The 19,656-nt window shown below is 42.0% G+C and overlaps 1 protein-coding gene across 3 annotated transcripts in view; it reads left to right on the top strand.

The window, feature by feature from the left end:
• LOC308567592 (uncharacterized protein) overlaps window positions 1-19,095 on the top strand; it is a 239,278-nt gene extending 220,183 nt beyond the window's left edge. The window contains exons 3-7 of one of the 3 annotated variants that reach the window (XM_081159311.1): window positions 980-1,190; window positions 1,909-2,234; window positions 11,925-12,030; window positions 12,905-12,986; window positions 16,167-19,095. In XM_081159311.1, the coding sequence (XP_081015437.1) occupies window positions 980-1,012 (33 nt within the window). In that variant the 3' untranslated portion in view covers window positions 1,013-1,190; window positions 1,909-2,234; window positions 11,925-12,030; window positions 12,905-12,986; window positions 16,167-19,095. The remainder of the gene's footprint in view (window positions 1-979; window positions 1,191-1,908; window positions 2,235-11,924; window positions 12,031-12,904; window positions 12,987-16,166) is intronic. The other 2 variants (XM_081159310.1, XM_081159312.1) reach the window with 2 other exon arrangements.
• The last annotated feature ends 561 nt before the right edge of the window (window positions 19,096-19,656 follow it).

The following is a 19,656-nucleotide window of genomic DNA, read 5'->3' as shown; positions in this document are numbered from 1 at the left end:
ATTTCTCAATGGTTGAAATACAGATGTATATTTCAAATATATAAGTTTGTTCTGTTACCTATGGTGTGTAAGAAGAATGATCACATTTAGGAATAAGCTTGGTAAGTAACATGCCAGTGTCAAATAGTCGAATTTTCATGTTTTCACAACTCCTATCCCTTAAATGAAATCATTTTAATACTCATCTTATTTTCTGAGCTATTTTTATCTTTATCACTTACTAAGCAGACACAATCTGTTTGAGGATCTACAGAGCCCATGTGAGACACAGAGTTTACCTGCAGAGGGAATATAGTCAATAATATTGTAATAACTATGTGTGGTGGACACTAGATTATCAGAGGGATCACTTCATAAAATTATATAATTGTCTGACCATTATACTGTACATCTGAAGCTAATATAAAACAATATTGAATGTCAACATAAATAATTTTTTTAAAGATGTCCTTGGAAAGATAATCTTTTGGAATAAAGATTATTTGTGTTGCTAAACTTTGTGCCAGAAAGCAAGCAAGTTCATTCCCTCCTTCTTGCACTGGGGAGTGGTTTCGACAGGATAAAAATACTTAACCATTTTCTTGCACATTCAAGTGGGGCCGAGCCTTTCGTTTGAGTGAGCAGAAAGCAAAGCTGCGATGTCATCAGAATGAGATAGTTTAGAAAGGGCACCACCGTTCTGAGCGCCTTTGTTAGCATCATTTGTTAAGTGCCTACTGTGGGCTGGGCTCTGTGCTGGGTGTTTTCACCCTCGATCCACGCAGCGAGGATGTGCTGTTACCTCCATTTCACCTCGTTGGTCAATGAAGCTTAAACGTGCTTAGTAATTTGCCCAAAGCAAAGAAAGCAAAGCCGGGATTTAAACTCAGAGAGTCTGCTGTTTGGATATTATTCCTTAGCTCAATTCAAGAATATGTTAGAATACAGACTGTAAAGGTCCTCTCCTCTTACAATGTCCCTGTTACCCTTTCTCCAACAGATAAAGCTGTACCGATTACTGTGTGGCCCTTGAACTGCAGTCCCCGCTTCCATTCCTGGAAGACCGTGCCAGGCGATGACAGTCTCTTTCCTGAAGAAACTGGACTTGGCCTCGGAAGCCTTCTCCACACAGCTTCCAAAGCAGCCCGTCTCAACCAGCTGACCACGACGAGCGCTAAAAACCTATGCGACATCTCTGCCACAGCACCATGGTAATGACTCTGCTAACAGCATTATTATACTGTTTCAGTTGCTTGCTTGCCTTTTAGTTTTAGTTGTGAGACTCACTGACAGGACCATTCAACTTCCAAAAGTCAGCCCCTTGTACACAGTCTACCACATAACACAGTGGGCACCCAGTAGAAGTTTTGTTGGATTGAATTTGGGAAAATATGTTTAGTTTAAACCAACTTGACTATCAAATGCTAAACATGGTACTGGTTAATAATTACAATGGCTAATATTTATTAAGCATTTATTATATTAAGCAGTTCACATATATTAATTTGTTTAACTAAAACAATGATCCCATGAAATAAATATATTACCCCCATTTTATAAATGATGATACTGAAATTCAGAGAGCTTGAATGATTTGTACAAGGTCATAGGACCCAACCCAGATATCCTGAACCCCAAATCCACATTCTTAACGACTACACTAAAAAGTAAAAGAAAGAGACTTGTGCCCTGCTGGTGTGGCTTAGTTGGTTGAGCTGAGAGGTCGCTGGTTCAATTCCCAGTCAGGGCACATGTCTTGGTTGCAGGCTCGATCCCCACTAGCGAGTGATATTTCTCTCAGTGATGTTCCTTTCTTTCTCAAATCAATAAAAGCATATATATTTTAAAAAGAATTGTGAATTAACAGATGAGAAATGAATGAAGGTCCTGAAGAAGTCTCTCTCCCGTTTTCCAATTCCTCACCACCAGGGTCTACACTGCTACCCGCTGTGACAGGTGCGATGGGGTGTGAAGATGGATAAGCCTCCTTCCCTGACTTCAGAGTACTCGCAGTCTCCTGGGGAGGCAGCCACATAGTGACAATCAGGCTGTCATTGCGAGAAGCAGTGATGCCATGGTTGAATAAGAGGAGACACTCAGCTTTGCCTAAGAGAATCTCGAGTGGTGGCAAAGAATCATCCAGAAGGGAGGGCAGGGAAGAGCACCCCACGAGAGGAGCATACGCCACATTGCGCTCTTGAGTCTAAATCCAGGCATCCCAGGGACGTGACTGTTGATTTTCAAGTCCTCAGTATGTACGTTTTATCCCTCTCATAGTGATTTGGGACCTTCCAAATAGAACCCCAGGAGGTCTGCCCTGGAGCTCCAGAGTTCCAGGTGTTGATCCTACCATTGTACTTACATACTTCCTACACCAACACATGGAAATCTTCTATTTCGTTATCTTAATGCAGTGATTGATCATGGTTGTTGAAGGGGACCATGAGCTCTTGAGGATTTTAATGCACCTTTACATACCCTGAGGGTCCAACTTCTGAAATCAATGAATGCCTCACGAGCATATTCTTTAGAACTGAAACCTTCAAAAAGAGGCACATAGCTTCCCCAATTTCCTATGAAAGACGTTATTCAAGTGTCCTCAAGTGACAGATGGTCTAATAATCTGCAAAAACGTGCTCCTTACACTCTGAGGTCAGCTCTGTTTCCTTAAGAGTTTTCACTCACACAAGTACCATCTGGAGCCCACATCCTCTATCTTAAGTTTCAAATAAACCCTGATTTACCTCCGAAATGTTTGCCAAGAATCTGCTTGCTAGAAAAATTACCAGTTTCTCCTCTTTAAGGCACACCTTTGCAATCTCTGACACCTGGTAGGCACTTAATAAATGAGTGTTCGCTGGGATACTCTTTAGGATGCTGTAAAAGGTAACTGTTGGGAACAGAGGATGGGGAACTGCAGCTAAATCTCCTTGGGGGCTGTGGGGGGCAGTTTGGCAGGATTACACGATTTTCTTTTAGCTGGAGCATCCTAATCTGAATTAGTTGTATGTGTTGCATCAGCATTCCAACTCAATACCGCTGAAGCTGCTGAGCCAAACAAACGTCTTTTCAGCTCAGACTTGGTTAAGTCTGGGGCGCATTTTGATCCGATGATGTATGTGCACAGCAGAAGAATGGATGGGTGCCTAAAGATGGACTTCAAATCCTGAAGGGATCATGTGCTATGTGTTCCTTGAAAAGCCTAAGGAATGCTTTTATTGGGTCTGCCCCACAGCGTGCCTGTGGCATGCTTGTGGCTAACACCTTGCAAAGGGGAAATGGGGTCACAGTGCTAATGCTTTCTCTCTGGGACAAAAACCAAGGTGCATATAAGATTTCATTAATCCTTCCAAGGTGTTATCCAGGCCCATTCCTGGGTTCAATGCCCTCTGGAAAATGCCTTAACCATTTAAGATAAGCCCCTGAGAAAGCCAAGAAAACAAATCCGGCTACTTTTTAAAAAACTTTTTTATTGAATTTATTGGGGTGACATTGGTTAATAAAATTATATAAATTTCAGGTGTAAAATTCTATAATACATCACCTGTACTGTGTGTCCACTACCCCAGGTCAAGTCTCCTTCCATTACTATTTATCCACCCTATACCCTCTTCTAATTCCTCCCACCCTGTTTCTCTCTGGTAATCATCGCACTGTAGTCTGTGTCTACGAGTTGTTTTTTTTAGCTTAATCCCTTCACCTTTGTCACCGAGCCCCACCAACTTTACACCCCAAAGACAGCTGTCAGTTTGTTCTCTATATCTATGATTCTGTTTCTTTTTTGTTTTTTAGTTAATGTTGTTCATTAGGTTCCACCTATGAGTGAAATTATATGCCACTTGTCTTTCTCTGACTGGCTTATCTCACTTGGCATAATGCCTTCGAGGTCCATCTATGCTGTCCCAAAGGCTAAGATTTCCTTCTATTTTACTGCCCAGCAGTATTCCAGTGTGTAAATGTACCATAGCTTTTTTATCCACTCATCTACTGATGGACACTGGGGTTGCTTCCAGATATTGGCTATTGTAAATAAAGCTGCAATGAACACAGGGGTAACACAGGGGTACATATATTCTTTCAAATCAGTGTTTTGGGTTTCTTAGGATGAATTCCCAGAAGTGAAATCTCTGAGTCACAAGGCAGTTCCATTTTTAATTTTTTTATATACTTACATACTGCTTTCGACTGTGGCTGCATCAATGTGCATTCCCACCAGCAGTATGCCAGGATTCCCTTTTCTCCACATTTTCACCAGTACTTGTTGTTTGTGGATTTACTGATGGAGCCATTCTGACAGGTGTGAGGTAATATCTCATTGTGGTTTTAATTTGCATCTCTCTGATGATTAGTAACATTGAGCATCTTTTCATATATCTGTTGGCCATCTGTATGTCCTCTTTGGAGAAGTGTTTGTTCAGGTCCTTTGCCCATTTTTTAATTAGATTGTTTGTTTTTTTCTTGTTGCAGTGTATAAATTCTTATACATTTTGGATATTAACCCCTTATCAGATGTATCATTGGTGAATATGTTCTCCCATTCAGTGGGTTCCCTTTTCATTTTGTTGATGGTTTCTTTTGCTGTACAAAAGTTTTTTGGTTTGATGTAGTCCCATTTGTTTATTTTTCTTTTGTTTCTCTTGCCAGAGGTGATATAGCAGAAAAAATATTGCTATGAGAAATGTCTGAGATTTTACTGCCTATGTTTCCGTCTAGGATTTTTATGGTTTCAAGCTTAACATTGAAGTCTTTAACCCATTTTGAGTTTATTCTTTTGTATGGTGTAAGAAGGTGGTCTGGTTTCATTTTTTTGCAACACCATTTATTGAATAGATTATCTTTACCCCTTGTATGGTGTAAGAAGGTGGCCTGGTTTCATTTTTTTGCAACACCATTTATTGAATAGATTATCTTTACCCCTTGTATGTTTTTTGCGTCCTTTGTCAAATATTAATTGACTGTAAGGGTGTGAGTTTATTTCTGGGCTCTCTATAATGTTCCTCTGATCTATATGTCTGTTTTTATGTCAGTACCATGCTGTTTTGATTACTATGGACTTGTAGTATAGTTTGATATCAGGTAGCATGAGTCCTCCTATTTTGCTCTTCTTTCTCAAGATTGCTGTAGCTATTTGGGGTCTTTTGTGGTTCCACATACATTTTTGGAATATTTGTTCTAGTTCTGTGAAATATGCCATTGGTATCTTGATAGGAATTGTGTTGAATCTATAGATTGCTTTGGGTGGTATGGACATTTTAATGATGTTCATTCTTTCTATCCATGAGCGTGGTATGTGCTTCCACTTATTTGTATCTTCTTCAATTTCTTTCTTCAGTGTCTTATAATTTTCCAAGTACAGGTCTTTTATATCCTTGGTTAAATTTATTCCTAGGTGGGTTTTTGTTTTGTTTTTTCTGATGCAGTTGTAAATGGAATTGTTTTCTCAGTTTCCCTTTCTAACAGTTTATTATTGGTGTATAAAAATGCAGCTGATTTCTGTATATTTATTTTGTATCCTGTTACTTTACTGAATTCATTTATTGGTTTTACTTCCTCCTTTCTAATTTAGGTACCTTTTATTTCTTCTTCTTGTCTGATTGCTGTGGCTAGGACCTCCAGTACTATGATGAATAAGAGTAGTGAAAGCAGACATCCCTGTCTTGCTCCCTAATTTAAGGGAAACATTTGTAGCTTTTGCCCATTGAATAGGATGTTGGCTGTCAGTTTGTCATATATGGCCTTTATGATATTGAGGTATGTTCCCTCCATTTCCACTTTGCTGAGAGTTTTTGTCATAAACAGGTGCTGGATTTTATCAAATGCTTCTACATCTATTGATACGATCATGTGATCTTTGTCCTTCCTTTTGTTTATGTGTGTATCACATTTTTTTATTTGAGAGTGTGGAACCAACCTTGCATCCCTTGAATAAATCCCACTTGATGATGGTGTATGATTTTTTTAATGTAATGCTGGTTCCAGTTTGCTATCCTTTCGTTAAGGATTTTAGCATCTATGATTATCAGAGATATTGGCCTATGATTTTCTTTCTTTATAGTGTTTTTATCTGGCTTTGGAATTAGGATAATGCTGGTCTCATAAAACGAGCTTCAAAGTCTTCCCTCCTCTTAAAAATTTGGAATAGTTTGAGAAGGATAGTTGTTAGTTCTTTGAATGTTTGGTAAAATTCACCTGTGAAGCCATCTGGTCCAGGACTTTTGTTTCTTGGGAGGTTGTTTTTTTATTTTTTATTTTTATTACTGCATCAGTTTCACTAGTTGTAATCTGTCTGTCCAGATTCTCTAATTCTTCCTGATTCATTTTGGATAATTTCATTATTCTAAGAATTTATCCACTTTGTGCAGATTGTCCAGTTTGTTGGCACATAGTTATTCATAGTATTTTCTAATATTTCCTTACAACCCTTTGTATTTCCTTGGTGTCAGTTGTTATTCCTCCTCTTTCTTTCCTGATTTTATTTATTTTATCCACTTTCCTTTTTTCTTGATGAGTCTGGTTAAAAGTGTCTCAATCTTGTTTATCTTTTCAAAAAGCCAGCTCTTGGTTTCATTGATCTTTTGTACTTTTTTAGACTCTATCTCATTTATTTCTGTTCTGATCTTTATTATTTTCTTTCTTCTACTCTGGGCTTCATTGTTATTCTTTTCCTAGTTGCTTTTAGTGTGAGGTTAGATTGTTTATTTGAGATTTTTCTTGTTTCTTGTGTTAGACCTGTAATGCTTTGAATTATCCTCTTTAGACTGCATTCCCTGTGTCTCATAGATTTGGGGTTGTTGTGTTTTCATTTTTATTTGTTTCCAAGTATCTCTTGATTTCTTCCTTGATCTCCTGGTTAACCCATTCATTGTTTAGTAACATGTTATTTAGCTTCCATGTCTTTGTGTGTTCTTCAGTTTTTCACTTGTTATTAATTTCTGGTTTCATACCATTAAGGTCAGAGAAGATGCTTGATATGATTTCAATCTTCTTAAATTGACTGAGACTTGTTTTGTGTCCTAACATGTGATCTACCCTAGAAAATAGTCCATGTGTGATTTAAAAGAATGTATATTCTGCTGGTTTGGGGTGAAATGCTCTGAAGATATCAATTAAATCCATCTGACCTAGTTTGTCATTTAAGGCCACCATTTCCTTGTTGACTTTCTGCCTGGAAGATTTATCCATTGATGTCAGTGGGGTGTTAAAATACCCTATTATGACTGTATTACTGTCAATCTTTCCTTTTATGTCCATTAAGATTTGCTTTACATATTTACATGCTCCTATATGGGGTGCATATATATTTAGAAGGGATATTTTTTTCTGTTGGATCAATCTCTTTAGTATTATGTAGTGACCTTCTTTGTCTCTTTTTATGGGCTTTATTTTGAAGTCTATTTTGTGAGAAATAAGTATTGTTATTCCAGCTTTTATTTTCATTTCCATTTGCATGGAATAATTTTTTCCATCCCTTCACTTTCGGCCCGTGTGAATCTTTTGCTCTCAGGTGGGTCTCTTGTAGACAGGATATATGGGTCTTGTTTTCTTATCCATCTGACTACCCTATGTCTTTTGATTGTAGCATTTGAGCCATTTACTTTATTTTTTGTTTTGTTTTTGGCTGAGCCATTTACATTTAAAGTGATTATTGACAGGTATGTATTTATTGCCATTTTATTTTTTTTGTTATGTTCCTCTCCTGCTCCTCCTCTTACTCCTCCTTCTTTTCAAAAAAGGCCTTTTACTTTCTTGTAATATTGGTTTGCTGGTAACAAACTCCTTTAGCTTTTTCTTGTCTGGGAAGCTCTTTATTTCTCCTTCAATTTTAAATGATAGCCTTGCTGGGTAAAATAGTCTAGGTTGTAGGTTTTTGCTTTTCATCACTTTGAATATTTTGTGCCAGTCCCTTCAGGCCTGCAGTGCTTCTGTTGAGAAATCAGCTGATGGTCTTATGGGAGCTCCCTTGTAGATAACTGTCTTTCTCTTGCTGCTTTCAAGATTCTTTGTCTTTAACCTTTGTCCTTTTAATTATGATGTGTCTTAGTGTGGGCTTCTTTGTGTTCATCTTGTTTGGGACTCTCTGCACTTCCTGGACTTGTGTGTCTTTTTCCTTCACCAGGTTAAGGTCATTATTTCTTCAAATAGGTTCTCAATCCCTTTCTCTCTCTCTTCTCCTTCTAATACCCTTATGATGCAGTAATTATTATGCCACATGTTGTTCCAAGGTCCCTTAAACTATCTTTTTTTAAAATTATTCTTTTTTTCTCTTTGCTACTCTGATTAGATGTAGTTTTTTTTCTACTTTTCTTCCAAATTGCTGATTTCATCCTCTGCTTCATCCAACCTGCTGCTTATTTTTTTCAGTGTATTCTTCATTTCAGATATTGTATTTTTCATTTCTGATTGGTCATTTTTTATAGTTTCTATGGTCTTTTTCATGCTGTTGAACATCCTTATAACCATTTCTTTGAATTCTATATCTGATAAATTCTTTGCCTCTCTTTCATGTAGAAGTTTTTCTGGAGATTTCTCCTGTTCTTTCATTTTGAGCATTTCTTTGTCTCCCTATTTTTGCTGCCTCTGTGTTTTTCTATGTATTAGATATATCTGCTATAACTCCCAATCTTGGTGGGGTAGTCTTGTGCAGTAGGTGTCTTGGGTTCAGTGGTGCAGTTTCCTTGATCACCTGAACTGGGTTCTCCAGGACTGTCTCTAATATGGGTTATGTAAGCCCTCTTATGGTAATTGAGTCTTGATTGCTATTGTCCCATTTGTGTGTGGGATCAACCCTCATGATGGCTGACTGTGAGGCTCAACACCCACCATGGAATGTGAACTGCTGTTCAGGTGCTGACCACATGAAGCAGAATTCACTTCAGCAGTGTCTAGTGCCTGTTGAGATCTCCCTTTGGATATGATGCTTGAGATGCTTATTGGATCTTGCTTTGTTGTCTGGAGCTAGCCACTGCGTGTGTTGGTTCCAGGCCTCTTGGGAGGGACTCTGGAACCAGCTAATATCAGATGCTGCCTTTGACTGGTCCTGGGGACCTGTTTGGAGCTACAAAGTGATCCACAGTTTGTGACTGCCTCTGCTGGTCCTGAGTGTGTGTGGGAAAGACCAAGCTGCACACCAAGGCCAGCTTTTACCAATACTGGGCCCTGAGGCAGGTCAGTAAAAGTCCCAAGACACCCTAAGATCCACCTCTACCTGCCTTCACCTGCTGGCTGCCTGTTAAGCTTGGTTCTTGAAAGACCCCCTGGTGCTACTCGAGTTGCATGAGGCAAGTTCTCAGATTCACCAGGTAGGGGCGAGTGGTGTTCATCAGACTGATACATGTTCAAACTCAGTGTCAGTGCTGAGTCTGAGGCTACTCAGCAAGTGTCCCTGGGTATACCCAATCTAACTGCCACCCTCTGGGTGGCCACACATCTTTGTGCTGAAGTAGGCCAGCAGATTTTATGAAGCCCAAATAGACCAAGATTTGGCTGTGTGAAGGGAGGGCTGTGCTCTGGTCAGGTGTGCAAGAAAAAAATGGTCCCTGTCCTAGAGCCACAGAACTCAGTCTGTCCAAAAATTCTGCCAGGAGGAGATGGAGCTCAGCAGAGTGGAGCCACCAGAAGTCGGGAGGATGGACTAGTGAATCTCCCATGAGGGGGAGATGCCAGTCAGGCTTTAGGAATGGTGGGGTGTGTGGCCCCCACCCCTGAGCCTTACATTTCAGTCTGTCCTGGATTTTCCCCAGCCCTCAGCAGAATGGGTCTGCCAGGAGCCTGAAGACTGTGGCTAGCTGATCTCCTGTGAAAGGGAAGTGCCAGTCAGGTTTACAGAAAAGTCGGGGGAATGCCCTCTGCCCCAAACCCACACAAACTCTGTCACTGACCTTCCCTGAATTTGCCTGGACATCTACACTCATGCCCAGGTAGCTTACTCCTCAGCAGGGCATAAGCTCCACAGGGTGGGGTGAGAGGGAGTCTAGAAGGTAGAACTATTCCTTTCTCCCAGGCTGATGCTATATGAAGGGGGATGTTCTACCCAAGAAAGATGGTGTCTGTGGTGCCAGAGACTCAGGCACCTGGGATCCTGGTGGCTATCTTTCCATCTCTCCCTGCAAAGCCACAAACCCCAGACTTTCCTCATGCTATTCTATTTCCATCAGCCCTCCCTCTACTGGAGCTCAGGGTGAGTGGCTACAAACAAAGTTTTGTATGTTGGCCCTTTAATAGGGTCCCTGTGTCTCTCTAGCAGATTACCTACCATCTCTCCCTGGTGGACAGAATCCCCACTGATCTTCACAGCCAGATGTTATGTGGGTGCCTCTTCCCCAGCTCTGGTGCTCTGAACTGGGGAGTCTGGCTTGGGGTTGAGACCCCATGTGTCTCAGGGGGAACCTTTGCAGCTGAGATATTCCTTTGGAACGTCAGCCACTGCCTGTGGGAGTGAGGCCAGCCCTTTTTGTGTCTCTGCACTTCCTACCTGCCTCAATGTAGTTTCTTCTGTAAACTCTTGGTTATAAAACTCCACTTAACTAGTGAATAACCAACTAGTTTTCAGTTGGTTATTCAGGATGATTGTTCTATAATTTAGTTGTAATTCCAGTTTAGTCCTGAGAGAAGGTGTGTGTAGCTTTCACTCAGCTATGTTTTTTCGTGCCTGCCATTTGACCCACAGATGGTCTGAGCACAGGTTTGCTTGCCAGGACTGGAAATGGACCACTCCTGTACTTTTTGCATTGATGTCCCCTGAGAGCAAGAAAGGAACTCTTCCTCTCTAAAGTGTATCTGGATGTAGGGACAACTAGTTTTAAGTCTTTTTCAAGCATGATTAACAATATTTTAAGTCGATTCCTGGTAAGAGGTGGATCCTAAATATGTAATTAAAAAAAAAATAGGGAAATGACTAATTCTTTAGTTTTTGGCCAGGAAGGAAATCTGGAACTTTACCAGGCTTTTTTACCTTTGGGGGAAATAATTATAAAAGCTTTTACATAAGTTCATTTAAAAAACCACCCATAATTCCATTACTAACAATAATGCTTATACCATTTTTATTTTTAAAAATCTAGTCTTCCCCTAAATAAAAATTTAAAAAAATAAAGTGAGATAACGGTGTATAGAATTTTTCAGAATGCATTTTCTTACTAAAAATCTTGTGACCTTTTTCCTATATACTTCATTTGTATATATTTTCAAAAACTTGATCTTTAAATGTCACCTGAGAATCCACAAGATCCTCTTTGAGAAACATAAAATTGAACCAGGAAACATATTAAGACAGTAAGTAGAGATGGTTTTAGTAAGGAAGACCAAAGTTTGAGTCCTGGTTCTCCACTAACCAACTGAATTAGCATGAACAACACATAAAAAATTAATGTTATTACATTTATTGAGCACCTGCTATGTAGCGGACACTTTGCTAAGGACCTTACCTGTATTAATTTTCATTAGCCCTGGAGCCCCATCAGCTGGTCCTATTATGAGTCCCAGTTTGCAGATGATGGTAAAAGGCTAAGGAATGTTTACTACTTAAGCTCACAGAGTGATTACAGGAACTTGATCTGGCCGGTATCCACTTGCCTGGATTGAGGTCTCACCTGTCTCCTCCAGTTATCAGAGATCTGGTTCCCCTGTCAGTTGCCGAGTGCCTGGCTAGTTCCCACTCCCAGCACGAGCACTACCTCTCACATTCCTCCCTCCTCTTTGCCCTCCTCATCTCCCCCAAATGCCAGTCACTCCAGGAATCTTACTTGTATCTCATTACATATTCTCTTGGCAACTTACATTTTCATTTAGAGCACTTATGGGGATCAATTCTTTTAGTAACTCTGAGCTCAATATCCATCTCTCCTGCTAGAATGAGGCTTCAAGATGCCATCACATCTGTATCACACCCCACAGTGTGAATAATTGACTCATTAGTGACACATCATTCTCAATTCTTTAACCATCAGTATGGTCAGTTCCCATCGGCTCCTTTCCAATAGAGCGGCTTTCAGCATGACAAAGAGGAAGGACAAGAAATGAATGAAACTGCTCAGCTAAACTGTAGGACTTTGGGTGAGTAACCTGGGGAAGGAAGGGGATTTGAAAACTTTGTGCAGTCTATGTTACTTTTAGAACAGAAGCTTGAACTCTTTTGCCAAGAGAGTGTGTTGGTTGCTGTGGCAGAAGGGCTTTTGCAGTCACAGTCCTTCAGCAACATGAAGCTCTCAGTCCACAGAACTGTCACCAAACAAAAAGGCCAGGTCTTAGCCACAGAGCTTAGCTTCTCCTACCAAAGGGAGTCAGGGTGGAAGAGCGGGGTAAGTGATTCCTAAGCAAGCTTGACTTAAAAATTCACAGTATACACTGGCACATACGAGAAGCCAAGAGGTCCTGCAGGGGGAAAAAATCTCTTTATTTTGTTCAGCTTCCAAGTTTATTTGGCCACGTTGAGCCATAGAATGCTGTCTTGGATCAGATTGCATCAGAAGCAGATCCTGAGATAAGGGCTTAAGTACAAGCACTTTTATTTGTGAGGTGAGTTTATAGAAAGCACCAGGGTGGGAAATGGGTCATGAGATTGAAAAGGAAAGGAAGCCAGTCCAGGGTGCAGATTTACCAATGTGGGCAACTGGGGCTGAACAGTGCTAGGGACCAATAGGAAGTATATGCCACAGAAGAGTCCCCTCTCAGGAGTGAGGAAGCTGTGTATCTATCCACCAACTCTCATGAGTCATAAATTGAGGGCTATTTCAGTGTCACTACCTCCCTGGCACTTCCAATCTACCCTGCATGGCATCCAGAGAATGAACTGAGGCAAAAAACATCATGTGCTTGCGAGAGAGCACCCCTTGGTCATGCTCCGAACGGTGAATGCTGAGGGGAAGTGGATGGGAATTACACTGTCTGCTACACAGGTGCCCCCTCTACCTTTTTATGTTCCATGCAGGACACGCATTAACAGCTGGTAGAAGTGGTACTTGAGAGACAAAATTTGGAAAACAGAACCCCCAAGACATTCAAGCAGTTCGGTGAGTTCCAAAAAGCTCTCACTGGGCTGGATGCATGGAGCCAGTGCTATGCTATAGCTGCTAAAACTCCAAAGGGAATTCCTGTAAACGCCACCAAATAGCAAACACATGAATCTCAAGACTCAGCAGAAATAGCCTTGGAAAATCCTAACTATGGGATGCTTCATCAAAGAGCCTTCTAAGGATCCAAACTTAGAATCAGGTTCTAACTTGGCTGTCTGTGAAAAACAAAAGTCATCTTTCCCACAGCCAAGGGAACAGAGGATGGCACACTAACTGTGTCCTGTGGATGTAACGACAGGCTACGTCCACAACAGCTAGAGGCTGTCACATAGAGATACAGACATAAACGTAGACGAGCACCACAGAGATTCAAGGACCCCACTCTTATAGAATTTACATTCTAGCCAAATCAGACAATATAATATCTACAAATCAATAAAGAAAAGAATCATAGATGGTGGTAATGGTTATGAGGACATTAAAGAGGAAAATGGGAGAGGACAGCGGGGAGAATTCGTTTTGGTTGTTGAGGAGGTAAAATGTGAACTGACACCTTCTTGATTCACTGGAACAGAAAGAAGGACATTTCAGGAGGAAACGGCAAGTGCAAAGGCCCTGAGAAGGGAAAAGCATTGGAGTAGTTGAGGACTTGAAAGAGGGATTGGAGAATCATGAGGATTGGAGTGTCACTAGAAGGGGTTGACCAGAGAGGTGACAGCAGGAACTTGTTGAGTGGAAATCTGGTGTATTTTCCCATCTATGCCCTGTTCTTAAGGAAACAGCCTCAAAAGGCATCAGGGAACATGAGCTGAGTACCAAATGATGACCCCATGTTTCTAGATTTCTGAGAAAACTTTGAAAGAAACTCATTGAGTTCTGTCTCCAGGCAGACACACTAATGGTCTCATTCATTCTTTAGCATTTCCCACCAAGATATCAAGTGGCCTCACAAATTAAAATCAGTTCCTAAAAGCTAAATGTTGATCTACTGTGTCCCAGTCCCAAAAGCAAGAATATAGAGAAACAAGAACCAGTGTCACTAAGGCCCTCTTCTTGTTGGAAGGAAATCTGCTGAGTCTACACCATCTGATCTCACTGATTGCCTCAGCCCAGCCCTTCCAGGCCTGCCCCAGGCCCTCCTTGGGACAGCCATTCAATGACTCCAGAGCAAGAGTCCCCTGTGGTGCAGCCACAAGGCTCAGCCAAGCCTGGCCCCTGAGGACGATGTTGGAGGGTCTGTCTCAGGAGTGCACTTAACCTTGGATGGTAAAAGGCTGATTCTTCACTCTCTGGCAGGACCAGGGTCAGGAGAAGAGAAGGACAGGGCCTTTGGGGACAGAGCTGTGTCATCCAGCTGAGCAACATCCTGGAGCTCAATTCTATTTCACAAATGGTTACTGGGAAAATGGTTACAGGGTCTGAGAAGTGTGTTCCCACAGCAGTGAGTCAAGCCCAGGGCGGCCCTCTAGGTGCTGCTCTTGGGGAAGGACACTGAGCACTCCCGGTAATGCCAAGCAGAATGTAGTCAGAGGTCACACCTGGGAGCCAGGCTGTTTCAAGCTCAGGAAGGGACAGCCCTATGGCTGGAGATGGAGCACTGTTGGCAAGAGACACGGAAGTGAGCAAGACAGGAAAACTGCTCATGAAGAGCTGGAACAAAGGCTCCTTGTTTCTCAGGATAATAGCATCTCCGGGGGCTGGGTGTTCGAATGATCTCTCAGAAGAGATTTCTCTTCAACATTCTCAGCACCTTCACCTTCTGCTTCTGCTCTTCCCTCTGCACCTGGGTCCTTCTGTGAGGACCTCGCTCTCACGTGCCCCTGACAGATGCCCCATTTGGATGCGAAGATGAATTTGACACTTACCTTGGGCAGACTGTTTCACTTCTGTGTGCCTCAGTTTCCTCATCTGTAGCAAGTGGATATTAATAGTGCCTACCTTATGAGGAATCTGAGGATTTAATGAGTCAAGGCACATAAACAGGAAGATGCTATTTCTATCGTTAGACTGGGGTGATTACCTCTGGTCCCACTAAGTGTGGCCAGGGTAGCAGCCTTCCCAGTGTCCGTTACTTGGAAGGCAGAGAGGGATATTAGAAGTAAGGTCTTCTGGGTGCTTAGAATCACGTAGATTCCTTTCTCTACATCATAGTAGGCTTCAAAACAACTTTTTAAACTTTTAAGTCTTATAAAACAAGGTAGGTTCATTCAACATTATTTAGAAAAAACAGTCTTACAGAAAGCAGGTGGAAATCACAGAGTAGAGGACATACAATTTTTATCTGCCTGCATCCCTGCCTTTGGAGAGCCACTCCCTGATTGCACAGTAATTTTGCTCAGTTTCTGTGGTTTGCACGCAGCTGACCTGCACAGGCCTGGCTGGTGGACCAGGCCGACTCTGCCCTGAACTTCTGCTGGCGCTGCTGCAAGAGGCTGTTTTCTGAGATGTATGATTAGCATGTTTGAAGCTTCTGATGGTAAAGAATAGAAAAGAAATCAAAGTCTAGCTTTCTGGATGGAAAGACAGAAGGGTGGGAAGTGAGAGCTCCCGGGTGACAGTTTGAAGGCCTGGGTCTAGTGGTACCTGAAGCTATAACCTCTAGAGATGGGACAAAAAGTTAATGAGCCAATATGTTTCTTTTTACATTTTTATAGTTTCATTTAAACTAGTGTCAGCTGAGATTCTGTTACTTATAAGTGAAATAATTTTGACTAACCATTCAGAAATAGCCCATTCCCATTTGTGTATACATTCTGCCAATCGTTTTTCCCTCTAATTCTCTCTGGACAATTTTTAAAAATGAAAGTGGGTCTTAGCCTAAAGATTTTAACACTTTCTTGTTCTGATACTGTTATGAATTTTCTTGCCTGTGGTTAGCATCTAAGTCTTTTTGAGAGCAGGTAGAGTGATTTCTGCTGCCCAGGCCCGGCCCGTTGCCCTTCTGCTCCTGGGAAGGTATTTCAGAGGGCAAGGGGCTGTCCCACGACATGCACACCCTGGCAGTCCTCTCCACGCTCCGTGCTGTGCTGCTGGCTGCAGACCATCAGCGTTGATAGAGGCTCTGGCCTTAGGTCAGCTTGGACTTCTGCCTGGTTTTTCAAAGCACTTTCCTTTTAAAGTCGCCAAACCCAGCATTTTCCATAAACATCTTACTGCCTTTTTTTTTTTTTTTTTTAGGAAGGAAATCCAAAGATGAGCACAGTGTGTATTAACGGTGGTCTAGGACATGCAGCCCAGGCAATAGTTTCAGGAATCCACAGAGATGCACAGAGGACGTTCGACTGCCAAGTACCATTGGACGTGTGATTGAAAACTGAAAACGCTGTAATGACCTGGTGGGGATTGTACCTGTGATTCCTAGAGAAATCCTGAGAAATTCCTGAGGCGAGGCGGCCTTGCTTTAAAATTGGCGTAAGGAGATGACATAGGCCGCAGAGCATTTGCTAGCAATTATGGTGCTTGCTTGCTCTGCTTATAGCTCAAAAATAACAGCAAAGTTTGTTTTGCTCATTTCTCCCCTGGATTTGTGAATTATTTGTTTTTATTATCTTTAAGATAAACTGGAAAGAAAAATCCAATGCAGGGAGAGCTTTTATAAGACAGAACAGTTGCGTTGTCTTTGGAAGAGGACCCTACACTTAATTTAATAAAAACCAAAGTAGGCCCTGTTGGAAGCTGTAAGGGAGGAAATGCCACGGGTCAGAACAAACACGGGCCTTGAAACCAAGGACGAAGGTCATACCCGCTGCAGTTCCTTGTTCTGCTGGAGATTCTGAGGGAGTCGTGTCGCCTTCCAGGAGTCTGACTTCCCTCCTCTACCTGCAATCACACCTGCTCTGCCCACCACAGAGGCCATGAAGAAAACAGAGGAGATGATATTCTTTAAACTATTTAGACTTTTAAAAATAAGTATAAATAATAAGCAATAGTGTTATTGAAACATTCAGATCATATTTTTTAGAACGTAGAGAGTGCTCACACACCTAACAAATGGTTGACTATTGTAATTCCTCCCCGCTCTGTGCATCGGATCTCAGCTGCCTGAGGAGTAGAAACAGATTTCCTTTTAGAGTCAGAAAGTGAAAAAAGAATCTCAGCTTTGGCTGTGTGACCTTAGGCAAATCAGCAGTCTCTCTGGTCTTGCATATGTCCTCTGTGCCATGGGGACGCGGCAACACCTGCCTAGCTGCCTGAAAGCTTTCTGGGAGGTAGATAATCCACATACCTTGTTAAAACAAGCAGTGATACTCAACTATTATTTCAGTCCAATAGACTGATAGTTGAGTACAGCAATGACAAGAGCATCATAGTAGCTGTCATTTCTGGACCACTTTCTCTGCCTTAGGTGCCATTCTGAAACCTTCACAAGGTCTAGCTTCCAGCTAGACAGTGCAGAGTTGAGCCTGTATCCCAGCTTTGTATCGCTCCACAAGCTCTTTTCACCACAAATGCCTGGTACACATGCTCTCACGCTCTTCCCTTTGAGCCAGGAAGGACCGGAGGACCCTGCTATACAAATCAATCTAGGCGGTCACTACTGGCCAATAGCCGCTGACACTCAATGTCATGTTTGTTGGCTCCCCCTGCCTCCCTTCCCCTGACGAACACCTTTATCTTAGTGGCTGCAGTAAAAAAATAGTCAACTCTGCGTGCTGTGGGACAAATGCAACTTTACAAAGACTGTTTGGTAACTCCTCGAAATGGACTGTATCCGAGATGTGATGGTTCAGAGGCCCCAGCCCAGCCGCTGCTTATAAAGAGAGGGAGAATGGCCTGTGAAGAGCCCGGGGCTCCTGCCACCAAGCCGGTTGAGAAGCCACCGTTTGCAGTCTTGCTGCTGCTGTGATGGTCTGTTGCTTCCCACAGGAGGAGAGCTGCTCTCCAGCCCCTGCCAGCAGTGAGGCCTGGAACTGCCTCCCTCCGAGGGCTTGGGTTTCATTCCCAGACAGGGCTCTCCTGGCAGAATGACCGATCTGAGCCTGGGAGTGCCCTGGTTCAGGGCCTATTTAGGAGAGCACCAGGTCATTACCCTGGCTCCCTGGTCCACACACCAAGCCAGTTGCCTTCTCTCTTTGTGACCCCAGACCCCCCACCGTTCCTCCTCCAGCCCATGTATAATGATGCTTTCTTTCCTTTTCTTTCTTGGGAGAGGGAATTAAGAGCTGCATGGACACACCCAAGGCACTGTTAGTGAAAGTTCAGGAAGAGACCATCAACCCAGTTAAGGAGGAGCAGAATAAAAATTAGAGGAAGAAGGGAAAAAAGGGAATGTTATGCTTCAAATATGCCTATTTCTAAAATAATAGAACTTGTGGACCTCACAAATAGGATCCCCCAAATGAATTAAGCCCCAGCCTTCCCCCAGCATTGTCAAACCCAGCACAGAACCAGATTATCAAGGTGAAATACACCTGAGAGAAGGGAAACGCTATTCAGAGCCCACAAATAAAGCATGGATGCAACTAACTTGGGTATAAGAATTGGAGGGGTTACACACGAGAAGAAAGGAAAGGAAAGCAACCCAAGGTCTAGAGCAGACGGCCTGTGTGGGAAGGGGTCCACTTTGAAGGGACAACGTCAGGTGCACCATGAACGAGAGCTGGATTTGTCAGCACTACAGGGGCAGTAACTGAGTTTACTCTCAGGCCCAACTCTGAAGATTCCACCCGAGCTCACTGCCTGCTGTGTGGTCTTAGGCAAGTCACTTACATTTTCTAAGTCTCACGTTCCTATCTATAATTGGGGACATTAACAGCACATGTCCCATAGAATTCTGTGAGATAATTCATGTAAAATGCTTAGCACAGGGTCTGGCAACTAAATAATTCAATACATGAGAGTCATCCCTATCACCTAAATATATCCATAATATGTTACTGAGGTTTTTTAAAAGTTACATAATACTATTTTTTAAATTATCCCATTTATGAAAAACACTTTTTTATACACATATACTTGCTCCAAAGGAAAAAAAATCAACGTAAATGCTTTGAAAGATATGGCTCAAAAACTGTTAACCATAGGGGACAGAATAATTCCTTTTCTGCTGTATATATTTCTGTATCACTTGGTATGTATTTTTATAGTGAGCATATATTATTTTTATAAGAAAATAAAGATAAAATTATAAGAAAAACAAATCATAGGACTTCTGACCCTGGAGCTTGAGGTATACTGTGGTGTCTAAGAGGCCCTGGTAGCAGGTGCTCCCTGCGAGGAGAGCCCTAATGACAAGAAGGAACGACTCTTGGCACCAAGAATGAAAAGGGGGGTGGAAATGCTCAGTGATATAAAACGGGACAAGATGTGCAGTTGGGAAGTGGCAGCACAGCATTTAGGTGTCCCCCTCCCACCATTTTTACTGCATCTGTGCCTCTCCTTGTCTGCCATGCAGGTAACATTTATTCCCTTGTCCGTGGCTGTGCCTGGGCTCCGTGTCAGGTGCTTGGAGTTTGGGGAAAATAGCAATGTATCTTGAAGGGAAATTTCAGAGCGTGTTTGTCAAGTCAGGACAGCTTTATATGGCCACCTTTGACTGAGTTATTCAGAGCATGAGAGAATATTGTGAAAGTATACAGATGGGCCTGCTGATTGGGTTGAGGTTTTTGACACTAACAATTAATCCAAGAGCTGATTTTAATTGAATAAGGATTTTTTTTTTTTTTTT

This window comes from Miniopterus schreibersii (assembly GCF_964146895.1).
Source record: "Miniopterus schreibersii genome assembly, chromosome: 15".
In the NCBI taxonomy this organism is placed as follows: Eukaryota; Metazoa; Chordata; class Mammalia; order Chiroptera; family Miniopteridae; genus Miniopterus; species Miniopterus schreibersii.
The sequence above is the reverse complement of the archived record's forward strand: the minus strand, read 5'-3'. Positions and strand labels throughout refer to the sequence as shown.